This window comes from Rhinolophus sinicus, chromosome 8 (genome assembly GCF_057876585.1).
Source record: "Rhinolophus sinicus isolate RSI-liver-muscle chromosome 8, RSI-T2T, whole genome shotgun sequence".
Classification (NCBI taxonomy): domain Eukaryota; kingdom Metazoa; phylum Chordata; class Mammalia; order Chiroptera; family Rhinolophidae; genus Rhinolophus; species Rhinolophus sinicus.
The window spans coordinates 64,499,187-64,512,831 of record NC_142508.1 but is presented as its reverse complement, the minus strand read 5'-3'; the positions used below and the strand labels follow the sequence as shown (position 1 = coordinate 64,512,831).

Here is a 13,645-nt window from a genome sequence, read left to right as displayed (position 1 = left end):
AAGAGCAGTTAATTTGGAGAAAGTGTAAGCTTATGACTTCTAACAAGACATCTGTAATTCCAAACTCATTTTCTAAATTTCAAGGTTTGTCATCAGTAAAAGTAGTATGATGTTGGTAACTTCCCTGTCCCCTCCCCTGAGGAAGCCGTTTCTGCCTGACATTCCTGGGCCCGTCAGGTCCTCTGAAGCCCTGCTGCACAGAGCTGACCTGAGCTTTGAGGTGCAGGTGCTGGGGCTGGGGCGTGAACCCCAATCTTGAGATCTCGTACCACATTTTATGAGAGGATCGTAGAGTGAACTCATTGAAGAGATATTTATCAAGTGCCTTTTTGCCCTCATGGAGCTTACCTTCTAGTGGTTGTGATTCATCTGAGGAATTCTTAATAATTTTTTTTAAAGATTTTTATATCTTATGTCTGTCTTTATGTATAGCTCATACAGGGCATGTTGTGTGCTGACTTAGATCAAAATACCACTGGTAAATAAATTCAGTGACATTATGCAAGTAAGGATCCAGACATGTAAAGTGGTCAGCTAAATATCTGAAACATAAGTGATATACAGAAATGAGAACACAAAGAATAAATGTATTTTTCAGAATTAGGAATTTTTAGGTCAGAATTTTATTGCTGGAAGAGACCCTTGGATTCTTCCAAAATAGTGATTTTCACTGGAGCCTGATAAGGCAGGATGAGGGTGATGCCTGCCCTGGAGGGGAGCTTGTGAAGTCTCAGGTGGGGCTTTTCAGTGTCCACTGCCCTTCTCTGGCTGTCCTGTCAGTTCTTATGTTTCTCTTAGAAGCACCTCCCACCCCCCTCACTCCTGGCCCCACCAGTCCAACCCTCAGGTCCTAAATTGAAGTCTTGCAGAAATTTCGAACAACTCACACAACTCACCTTCTAACTGGTTCACTCCTGACACCCTGAAAGAAATCATAGGTGTGGGCTGACATGGCTCTGCTCATTCCATTCCTGAAGCATTGCAGAAACTCTGAAAGAGAGGCCGCCAGATAAAGGAATCTGTCACTCACTGAGGGCTGCTCCTTCAGGCCTCAGGGCTTTTACACAGAATTCTGAGATCTGTGCTGAGAAGCAGTGACAGGAGTAGAAATGAGGGCTTTATGGTCTGTTCTCAATTTTGATGGTGGCCCCAGGTAACCCTTGAAAAATAATTAGCATTTTAGTGTTTCCGTTTCCTCATCTACCAATTAAGTGACTATTATTTTATACCTCAAATTTTTGAACATTTATGAACAAATAGTTGGTACCTATAGTCTTAGATTTCCTGGGCTATTCTAATGGTGGGAAATCTGCAGGGTTTGAAGCTGAAAGTAAGCATTGCTTTAATTGCCTTGTCAACTATTTGATTCATAATCCACCTTACCTGCCCATGCTGATTAGAGAAGTTACCCAGTTTAATAAGATGAATCCCCCAATGACCAAGAAGTTTGAAAACAGAGAGAAAAAACGTTTTGTTTTTTTAATAGACTTTAGTTTTAGAGCAGTTTTAGGTGCACAGAAAAATTGAGTGGGCAGCACAGAGGTTTCCCGTATACCTGTCCCCACGCGTGCTATCAACATCCTGTAACAGAGTGGTGCGTTACAGTCCATGAGCCTACATTGATCCATCACTATCACCTAAAGCCCAGAGTTTACATTATGTTCACTCATGGTGTTGTACACTCTGGGTTTTAACTAATGTGTATTGACCTGTATCTACCATATGTAATGGTACAAATCCTCTGTGCTCTGTCGAGTCATCCTTCCCTCCCCCTAAAAACCGCTGATCTGTCTCCACGGTTTTGTTTTTCCCAGAATGTTATATAGTCAGAATCATTCCAGACTGGCGTCTTTCACTTAGTAATATGTATTTAAGGCGCCTCCATGTCTTTTGTGGTTTGATAGTTCATTTCTTTTTAGTGCCGAAGAATATTCCATTGTCTAGATGTATCACAATTTACTCATCCATTCACCTACTGAAGGGCATTCTGATTGCTCCCATGTTTGGCAGTTATGAATAAAGCTGTTATAAATATCTCTGTGTGTAGGTTTGTGTATGGACATAAGTTTTCAACTCATTTGGGTAAATAACAGGGAGCATGGTGGCTGGAATGTATGGTAAGAGTGTGTCTAGTTTTGTAAGAAACTGTCAAACTATCTTGTAGAAGTGGCTGTACCATTATGCATTCCCACCATCAATGTATGAGAATTCCTTTTGCTCCATATCCTCACCAGCATTTGGTCTTGTCAGTGGTTTAGGTTTTAGTTGTCCTAGTACCGTGTTTCCCCGAAAATAAGACCTAGCTGGACAGTCAGCTCTAATGCGTCTTTTGGAGCAAAAATTAATATAAGATCCGGTATTATATTATATTATATTTATTATATTATATTATATTATATTATATTATATTATATTATATTATATTAGACTCGGTCTTATAGTAAAATAAGACTGGGTCTTATATTAATTTTTGCTCCAAAAGACACATTAGAGCTGATTGTCTGGCTAGGTCTTATTTTTGGGGAAACATGGTAGGTGTGTAGTGATATTCCGTTGTTTTAATACGTAATTCCTTGATGGCATAGAATGTCGAGCATTTCTTCATATGCTATATATCTGTGTATCCTCTTTAGTGAGATATCTATTCAGGTCTTTTGCCCATTTTTAAATTAGGTTGTTTCCTTATTGTTGAGTTTTAAGAATTATTTGAGTAGTTTAGACTACTGTGCTTTATCAGATGTGTCTTTTGTAAATATTTTCTCCTAGTCTGTGGCTTGTCTTCTCTTTCTCTTAACTTTGTCTTTTGCAGAGCAGAAGTTTTTTAATTTTAATAAAGTCTAGCTTATCAATTATTTCTTTCATAGGTTTCTTTCCTTGGTATTTTATAAAAAAGTCATCACCATACCCAAGGTCATCGAGATTTTTCTGTGTTATCTTGGAACTTCATCATTTTGCATTTTACATTTAGGTCTATAATCCATTTTGAGTAAATTTTTGTAATGGTGTAAGGTCTGTGTCTAAATTCGTGTGTTTTTTTTTGTTGTTGTTTTTTGTATGTGAATGTCCAGTTGTTCCAGCACCATTTGTTAAAAAGCCTGTTTTTTCTCCATTGTACTGCCTTTGGTCCTTTGTCAAAGATCAGTTGACTATATTTAGTAAGTCTATTTCTGGGATCACTATTCTGATCCATTGGTCTATTTGTCTTGTTGTTTTGTGGTTTTTTTAGAAGAAATTGTTGTAGATAACAGAAATGAAAAAGAGACTATATTCTGTAGATATAAGTAATATTCCCATTTCAGATGCTTAAAGGAAAAACAAAGGTCCATCATACTACAGAGGCACTGAATGAAGTGCAGCATAATGATAACACTAGCAAAATTGTTCTAAAATGTATTTTCTAGTTCCACATAGTTACTGATAAAAGTGATCCTTTTTGTAGATAACATATACCTTTACTCTAGACATATATATTCTCCTCTCCCCTTAAAATATAGTAGCATAGGAACGATCAGTTGTTTTACACGTGAAGATAAGCTGACACATGTTGCGGAACTAGAAGTTCTACCTTATGTCAATTTTGCGTTAGTTCCTAATTGTTTAAACAAAGAAATCTGAGGGGAGTGAATTGTGAAATTCTACAGGTACAAACCTGTCGTGTGCCTCAAGTTTTCATTTACTTGGGAGGAACGTGGTAGGGAAAATGAACAATAACAGTTCTGTGGACTGAATAGTGTAAAATGAGAACACTATATAGGTCCTATGAAAACAGTTATGTAGTTGGTTAATTCGTTGGTTGGTTAGATAATGAAATGAGTGAATGAGTAAGTAATAAATACTCTGCCTTGTTCAGAAGGATCTAAGACCCTCAAGGTTTTCAAATTATCAGGGCCTCGTGAAGCCTCATATAATACTTTTTCCAATATTTTCAAACAGAAAAGAATCATCCCTGCTTCTTGTCTCTCCACTGACTGCACACACACCTTTCCTTGTAAGGCCTATGGCATTATTACAGTAAAGCTTCTGGAGAGAATAAAATCTTATGTAATTTTCACTCCCACTTTCTGTGAGAAAATTCCTTTTTGCCAATTACTGTTCCATTCCTTTCCAGACCTATGGTGCCCTTGTACGCTGACCAGCCACTTTAGATCAAATAGTTAAGAACGGCTTTATTCGTTCAAGTGTGACCATGTAGGGTATTGGGTAAGAGTGTGGACTCTGGAGCCAGACTTGTTGAGTTCACATCTTACCATCTTTCAGTTGTGTGACCTTGGACATGTTATTTCTGTACCCCAGTTTCCCCCTGTTTAAAATGTAGATAATAATAATAACTAGATCATAGGGATATGAATATGTGTGTATATTTTTTGTTTATTGTATTTACATTTACATAGTACTTTCTATGTGTCAGGCTCTAAATACTTTGCTAATATGAAACTCATCTTTTTATGGCAAAAGGTACATAAAAGTAAAAAATATAATAATACAATTAAAAAAATACAAAGGTCAAAACACAATAATCTGGAAAAGAATTTCACAATATGAGTGAATATTCAAATATGATATAATAAGAATAGCTGTAGAGACAGTTTAATGGGTAAGTGGGTACAAAGGATGTAAACAGGCTGTTCATAGAAAAAGAAATGCCCATAAACATGGAAGGAGGCTTAATATCACTGATAGTCTGGCTAATGCAAATTAAAACCATAAGATACCATGTTCTGCTTATCAGATTATAAAAATTAAGAGTAGGGAGGGCTGCCGGATGGCTTAGAGCGCGAGCTCTCAACAACAAGGTTGCCGGTTCAATTCCCTTATGGGATGGTGGGCTGTGCCCCCTGCAACTAAAGATTGAAAATAGCAACTGGATTTGGAGCTGAGCTGCGCCCTCCACAACTAGATTGAAGGACAATGACTTGGAGCTGAAGTCCAAGCTTGGAGCTGTTCCCCGATATTCCCCAATACAATTTATAGAAGAAATTGTCAAATTGTTTTTTTAAAAAGTTAAGAGTAATAATATGCATTACTGATGTATTTTTTAACTTAGAAAAAGTACCTGTACGTGGTGAGTATTCAATAAATTTTTTGTTGTTGGGGGGGGTTGGTAATTATTCAGCAATAGTTACTGAGTGCCAGCCTCATGCTGTCTGCTCATTACCAGGAACAAGATTTTCTCCCTGCCCCTTTTACTTGGGATATGTTGCCTTATGCTCAGGTCATACTACTATCTGCTTTGTTAATTTGGGTTTGGCATTTTTTGTTTCATTTTGTAGTTGAAGTCCAGTGACTTTGCCATCCTGAAGCAGTTGCTGCCTCTGTTGGAGAAGGTCTCCAGCACACATCCCGACCCTGTCATCCAAGAACTCGCCGTTGACCTCCGCATCACCATCTCCACCCATGGAGCCTTTTCTACGGAGGCTGTCAGCATGGCTGCCCAGAGTACCCTGAACAAAAAGGATCCAGAGGGGAAAAGAGAGGAGCAGCAGCAAACCAGCCACGAGAGAGGCACTGATGATTCTCATAGCCTCCTCGAACAACAGCAGAGCCATGAGAAAGCCAACCAGACAGGCCTGAAATCTGATGCTCCATTCATCCCTCCGGACGTCAGCGAGCCCGGCGCTACTACAAACTGGAAACCTGGAAGCATAACAACAGAACAGCTCCAGGAAGTTCTTTTATCCGCTTATGACCCTGAGATTCCAACACGGGCTGCTGCCCTGCGAACTCTCTCTTGCTGGATAGAGCAGAGAGAAGCAAGAGTCCTTGAGGTGCAAGAGAAGCTTCTCAAGGTGAGTAGAATGCACCATAAATACACCTATGCAGGGTACACACATCTACACACCGACTCCAGGAGCCTCGACTGTGTTAGCGCTGTCCTGGACTCCCTTCAGGGGAATGGTGACTGTTCTGAGGAGGCAAGCCTTACACACAGGAGAGACCTAGATAACCCACAGGCTCGATGAAACATGAACAGAATACCAGAATTTTTACAGGAAGGGGATGCTGTGCACAGTCCGGAAAAGGAGAGATGAAATCTGGAGAGAGTAGATCTTGATATGGCCATAACAAACTAGTAAAATTTGAGCAGAGGAAAGAAGAAGGGATGGAACAGCATGAGCAAATTCCCAGAGATGGGAACGTCCTTTCTGGTAAATAGGTCTACCTTCAACACTGTGACCCAGCCGAGATAAGCCACCTGTTTTCTCTGGGCCTTTTAGAGGGGCAGAACTGGGTCTCCTCCCTTCATCTCCCTCCATGACAGTGAAAAAGCTGATTTTTACATTTATGTGGGAGAAAGCTGTGCTTTACATTTATGTGGATTTATGTGGGAGAATATATGTGCTCACTCGGGGGTCTTTTCCCTTTTGTGGAAATTGATCTGAGCTCAGTATGGGTTAGAGATGAAGAGCAAAGGATCTAGAGACTACTGATCAAATTCCAGATCAGTTTCTGGGACAAGTCACTTAACTTTCTGAGCCTCAATTTCTACATTTGTAAAGTGAGGATAATAATAATAGGACCTACTTGACGTTGAAAGATTTAAAATAAAATCGTCCATGTAAAGCACTAATTATAGCATGCACATAATTAGTGCACATAATGCACATAATGAGCCCCAAATAAAGGTTGACTGCTGTTGTTATTATCTCTTCCATATAGTCTAGCCATTAGACTAAGAATTATAATTCTGATTTATTTTTAGTCACTAAAGTATTAGAACCAATAGTATAATAATACCTGCTGTTTATTGAGCCAGGCCCTATAACTTTCAGACATTGTCTGTAGTCCTCACAACAACCACAATATTGGTATTATCCCCACTTTATAGATGAGAAAACTGAGGCATGGAAATGTGCCAAGGATTTGCTGTCATTGAAATGTTGCTAAAAACCTCAAATTACATATCTCCTGTGAGTAGTCATTAAAATGATCCCTTCATACACCTATTTAGATGGTGAATGCAGTGAACATCTTTGGAATTTAACTTACTTAACCTTCATCTGCTGTACATAATTGGTCATCAAGTCCTGTTAATTCTTTTTCCAAGAAGTCTTTCAAATTTATGTCTTCCTCTTTATTCCCATAGCCACTACCCAGGATTAAGCTTCTTTTACTCCACATATGATCCCCACCCCTTCCAACCTGGCCATCTTCCCAGATGAACTAATCTTAGGCTCTCCCCAACATGCTGCACATGTGGAGACCAGCAGCGTCAAGCTGGTATCAAGAATCTCTGTGCCAGCGCAGGACGCATCACTGCATATGGAACAGACACTCCCGTCTTTCCCTAGACACCAAGCAGGAAGAACATGGGCACATGGCTCTCATGTGAAGGCCTAAACCTAACATGTCACTGTCATATCTTCTAGATAAGTGGTACCCACAGCAGTTGACAGGCCCTGGTGGGTTCCTAAATTGTGAGATGTATTGAGATTAATTTGTTACTAATGTCAATTTAAGTGCTGAAATTTGCAAAAGATTTTCAAAAATAAATTAGGTTTAAAGTTATCCAAATAATAACATCTTTGTCTCTCACCTGCATTTCCATATGCTTTCTGAGTGCTAGAGAAAAGGATCAAATTACAGTGATGTGCCATCAATTGGACATAACCCCACCTGGCCTCGTGTGTCACAGCCTGTCATCAGTGTGTCATGTCATATGTGAGAATGGCGTTCACCATGGGCTATGATGGGGAGAATGTTGGGGATTTTGGTTTCCATGCCTACTACTCGTGTATACTTGACTACTTCAGGAAACATCTCCTCTTAATCACTATGCTTTTTAAAAAACTATTATAAAAATGGGACTTCAAACTGTTTTCCCCACAAGACCTTAAGGTCAGACCAATATCTAGCTAAGACAAATAAGAAGGAAAGCATTTATTCTTTTGAGGCTGTATAGGGGTCTTAATCTTGCTGTGAGTCAAATCACTGCTGTATTTTGTGATTCCAGATATTTTTGGAGAATTTGGAGCATGAAGACACCTTTGTATATCTGTCTGCTATTCAGGGTAAGTCAGTCCTGGTGAAAGGACTTAGTGTCTGTGGGCCAAAGAGTGTATCATGTAGGTTTGCACAAAATCTCTAAAGTTCTACAGCCATACACTGCTGATCCCTCTGTCCATCTTCCTGCCTCTTATATAGGACTTGATTTAAGTCATAATAAGTTCCTGGAGGATTCCCAAAGGTCCTTATAGAATTTCAGTGTCTGATAATGATGAGGAAATCTTTATGTTTACTTATGAGTCTATAGATTAAATCTCATTTCCTGTAATTCAAGGAGGTAAAGAATGACATACATGTGAGCTGTTATCACATGAACCTTTTATGTATTTGACCACGATCAGTATGCAACTTTGCTCTCTTTTTAAAAGACACTCAGGGTCTTTAGTATTTCTTCATCAAAACATAACAAACTAGTAAAGTTTGAGCAGAGGAAAGAAGAGGGGATGGAACAGCATGAGCAAATTCCCAGAGATGGGAACGTCCTTTCTGGTAAATAGGTCTACCTTCAACACTGTGGCCCAGCCGAGATAAGCCACCTGTTTTCTCTGGACCTTTTAGAGGGGCACTGGGCAGAGCTGGGTCTCCTCCCTTCATCTCCCCCCATGACAGTGAGAAAGCTGATGTTTACATTTATGTGGGAGAAAGCTGTGCTTTACATTTATGTAGATTTATTTGGGAGAATATATGTGCTTACTTGGGGGTCTTTTCCCTTTTGTGGAGATCATTTCTCCTTTGTGATTCTTTGTTGTTCACATCTCTGTTAATTTTCGGATTCCAAATCTAGAGAGGGGCCTCATGGAAAGAAGGGGGTGGGGGGATAATTAGGCACCCAGAAGGGTGAGAAGCAGACATGGCGAGAAGGTCAGAATTAACTCACAGTGTCTCTTGGCTCCCTCAGCAGAGCAGAGTCATTAAGAGCCAGGGCTCTGGAGACGAAGTGCTTGGACCCACCGCCCATTCCCTGCTTCTCAGTTGTGTGAACTTTGGCAAATTACTTAACTCCCTCTGGGCTTCAATTTCTTATCTGGAAAAAGGGGGCTACACAGGAATGCTGGATTGTACACTGCTTTGGAAAACAGTCCAGCAGTTCCTTGAAAAGATACACATTTATACCACTTGAGCAGTTACACTCCTAGTTATATACACAAGAGAAATGAAAACTATGTCCACACAAAAACTGGTAAATGAGTGTTCATAATAGCTAAAGGGTGGAAACAACACAAATGTCCCATGAGCTGAAGAATCGATAAACAAAATGTGATATATGCATACAAAGGAATGTTATTTGTCCATAAAAAAATAATGAATTAATGAAACATGCTACAGCATGGATGAACCTTGAAAACATTATATTAACTGAATGAAGCCAGTCACACACAAAAACTCATATTGTATGGTTCCTTTATGTGAAATGTCCAGAACAGGCAAATTTGTAGATAGAAAGTAAATTAGTAGTTGCCGAGGGCTGGGGGAAGGGAGAAAGAATTGGGAGGCGATAGCTAAAGGGCACGGGGTTTCTTCTTGGGGTGATGAAAACATTCTAAAATTGATTGTGGTGATAGTGGCACCACTCTGTGAGTACGCTAGGAACCATTGAATCGTACACTTTAAATCAGTGAATTTTATGGTCTAGTAGTTCCCCCTTATCTGTGAGGGATAAGTTCCAAGACCCTCAGTGGAGCCTGAAACCTTGGATGGTACTGAACCCTAATCAACTTCCTCAACTCTGCCAGAAATGTGACTGCAGCTCCTTCATCAGCAGATGCAGCCTCTTCAGTAATTTTTATGTTTTCAGTCCAAACCTATTATGGAATCTGTGTAACCATCCCTTACTTGCAGTAAGTGGCTTGGTGTCTCTCATTTCAGGGGATCCCTTGCTGAAGTGTTCGTACAGGCTCAGTGCTTCCTGACACAACACATTGCTATCAGTCAGAACACATTTTCTGTTCATGCCTTCCACCCACAAATGTAATGCCTCTTCCATCTGGACTAAGTACTTATGTACTGTGGCCATAAGTTTTGCAGTTTGAGGTATGATGGCAAAACTAGCACTAATTTCTTTTTCCTTCCTCACAATTTCATAGATAGAAGATTCGTTGTTACTGTCGATGTTAGCAACCTCAGCATATGATGTTTTTCTTATTAAGTTGAGAACTTTCACCTTTTCACTTGAGGTACTTTACAGTTCTCTTTGACATATTCGAATTGCCAGCATCACTACTCTTGCGCGTTGGGATCATTATGAAATCAAATAAGGGTTATCTGAACACAAGCACTGTGATCCTGCGACAGTCGAACTGATAGGTCTGATAACCAAGATGGCCACTAAGTGACTACTGGACAGGTAGCGTATACAGTGTAGGATATACTGGACAAAGGGATGATTCACGTCCCGGGGGGTGGGGGGAGGTGACACGAGATTTCATCAGGTTACTCAGAATGGTGTGTAATTTAAAACGTATGAATTGTTTATTTCTGGAATTTTCCGTTTAATATTTTTGGACCATGGTTGATCATGGTAACTGAAACCACGGAAAGCAAAAACGCAGATAAGGGGGGTACTACTATACTTCTACTGTTGGATTGCTAGGTAATAATGTGATCTGCGTAACTTCTCAGATTTAAAGCTTGAGTAGGCTGATTTTATTCATTAGTTATTGCTATTAGGTTGGTGCAGAAGTAATTGTGGTTTTTGCAATTGCTTTTACCCTTCTAAACTTCAATTACTTTTGCACCAACCTAATATATAATCTACCCCAACACTGAGTAGCTTAAAACACCAAGCATTTATTATTACTCACACATCTGTAGACTAGTGGGGTTCAGCTGACCTAGACTGGGCTTGGCAGGGCAGCTCAGCTCCTCGCTGTGGATCTGCCGGTCAGCTGCAGTGACTGTTGGTCAGGTAACTGATCACCCCTGGACCCATGGCCTCTCAGGACACGTTCCTGTAGTGATGGCAGAAGTGTGAGAGAGCAAGGCCTCTTCAGGCCTAAGCCTGGACCTGTAACCCCATCACTTCTGCCTCATTCATTTAGCAAAAGCAAGTCATGTGGCCCAATCCAAAAGTCAAGGGGTGGAGAAATATACTGTCCCTTTAGTGGGATAAATTGCCAAATTACAGAGCAAAGCGCATGGATGCAGGGAGGGGTGAAGAATTGAAGCCAGTAATACAGCCCTTCACACTGATGTGTTCTGTTTATCTGAAAAAGACAAGGTTCTCTGTGAGCACAAAGGCATCTATAGGCCCTTACTGGCTACTTATTTCTTGGTATAACTGGCTTTGTATAGGCCTAGTAGTTGAAGCTTAAGAAGGAGTGCAGAGGGGAACAAATACAGTGATGAAGGCCTGAGCCTTGGGGTTCATTCTTTATTCAGCAAACATTTATTGTGCATCTACTATACTCATATATAAAGCACTTTAACAGTGAGTTATTGTGACTAGGTTAAAAATTCTTCAAAGGAGACAAAATGATCACCCAAAGAGGTAAGAGGACCATTAGGTGAGAGCAGAAGCCGGAAGAATAGGTTTCAAAAAAGAAAGTAATTACCTGCAACTGAGAGGCAGAAGATTCCAGGAATTGAGAGAAGCTTGGGGGCTCGATAGGGTTCATGAAGCCACATGACAATAATGGTACTTATGGGAATCAAATAAATCAGTGAAGCGAGACTCTCAAATGCCTGTAATTAGTAAGTTTCAGAACACAAGTCATTCTGTACTTTTCCCAAGAAACTGCAATGTCAAAGAATCGTTTCTCACTTAGAACTGGGTTTTCTGGAAGCCATGGTGTGTCATTCTAATGTGGCAACATTGCTGTCTGGAATAAGCTGCTTAGCCGATTAACCCATGGAGCTCATTAGCCCCTAGGGGATGCTGTAAAAATCACAACTGTTGGTTTTGTGTTTGTTTTTAGTAATTTTAATTGGTGTGCTAATCAGTTAGTAGCTAATTTGGTGATGAAGAACACGGGAGGTAGAGGTGTAATTTCTGTTCTCAGCTCTCCTCAGTGGGCAAGTTTGAATTAATTGATGTTTTTGGTGTTTGTAACGTGCACTTAAAGGCCAAGGCCTTAGGTGAATTTCCCATTAGGAAAGGAAAGAACTGAATTTTCCCACCTGCATTGCCAGTGTCCTTTGCCCAGGCCTAACGCCCTCCGGGAGCCAAGCATCCTGGACTTGCAGTCAGACAAGATCAGCCACTTATAAATGTCGTACAGTACCAGGGGGCTGGGCTGAGGTTTGCATGGCATTAATATGGGGAGTGTGTGTGTTTAAAGTTTCTCTTTTTTAGACTGCCTAAATGGCTCCATGTGAAAGGTACAGGGTGCCTTTTGCTTAATTTACTGATAGTTTAGATTCCTTTTGTGATTTCTCACCAACTTTGCAGTCTAGGCACAGATCAGAGGGAAATTAAGCTCATTCATTCATCAAATATTTACTGATATCTGATGTAGGAATTTCTTATGTATTATCTGTCCATCACAACAATTTGAGAACTAAATTCCCTGGGAATTAAATTTTAATTTTATGGAAGACTGTCTGAGTCTCCTTTTAGTCCTAATGAGAAAGTGATGGTTGATTTAGTTCTCACAGCAGCTGCCTCCCAGGTACTCAGTAGCAGCTTTGGAGACAGAATTATATACCAAGTTGCTGTGCTCCAGTTACAATCCAGAGTTTACAAATGGAAGACTTAATCTTAGACGGTGGCCGTTAAGTGTCTCCCCTTTTTAAACTCCTTACATATTCTTTTTTCATTGTTTTGTCATTATTATTATATATTATGTTAATACATTCTCATTATTTTAAAAAACTTTAAATGACAAGGAAGTATATAAGATAAAAAGTAGAAGTCCTTCTCTTTTCCAAAATTGGAGTTAAAATATGTCCTTGAGAGTCCCATAATTTATATTCGATGTTTTGGGCATTTTTCACATTTCAATTTTGAAATACTGTGTTTTCCCGAAAATAGGACCTAGCCGGACAATCAGCTCTAATGCGTCTTTTGGAACAAAAATTAATATAAGATCCTGTATTCTATTCTAGTCTATTCTATTATTTATATTATATTATACCAGGTCTTATATTATAGTAAAATAAGACCGGGTCTTATATTAATTTTTGCTCCAAAAGACGCATTAGAGCTGATTGTCCAGCTAGGTCTTATTTTTGGGGAAACACGGTAGATGTTCAGTAATGAATATGATAAATAAATAAGTGATATTCTTCAAATAAGGTACTATAGCCAGGTTATTTATCACACTGGGGATCTACTCATGTATCCTCTCAGTCACTTTCAATTATTTAAAGGATATTTTGAAAGCAGCACCAGAGACAGATGCATTTCAGGGATCCAAGTGATCCCCATCAGTGTCAAAAGGATCTTTGGATAAAACTATCAGTTCATTGAAAAAGAAAAAGGAGGGCCGGCCTGTTGGCTCAGGCCGTTGGAGCTCCGTGCTCCTAACTCCGAAGGCTGCCGGTTCGATTACCACATGGGCCGGTGCGCTCTCAGCCACAAGGTTGCCAGTTCGACTTCGGCAAGGGATGGTGGGCTGCACCCCCTGCAACTAGCAACTGCAACTAGACCTGGGGCTGAGCTGCGCCCTCCACAACTAAGATTGAAAGGGCAACAACTTGACTT

The 13,645-nt window shown here is 40.0% G+C and overlaps 1 protein-coding gene across 3 annotated transcripts in view; it reads left to right on the top strand.

Annotated features, from left to right (window-relative positions):
• The window catches only part of TANGO6 (transport and golgi organization 6 homolog), a 141,415-nt gene that overhangs the window by 49,440 nt on the left and 78,330 nt on the right, over positions 1-13,645 (top strand). For all 3 annotated transcript variants that reach the window (XM_019756706.3, XM_088800275.1, XM_088800276.1), the window contains exons 13-14: positions 5,271-5,786; positions 7,952-8,009. In XM_019756706.3, coding sequence (XP_019612265.3) covers positions 5,271-5,786; positions 7,952-8,009 — 574 coding nt within the window. The remainder of the gene's footprint in view (positions 1-5,270; positions 5,787-7,951; positions 8,010-13,645) is intronic.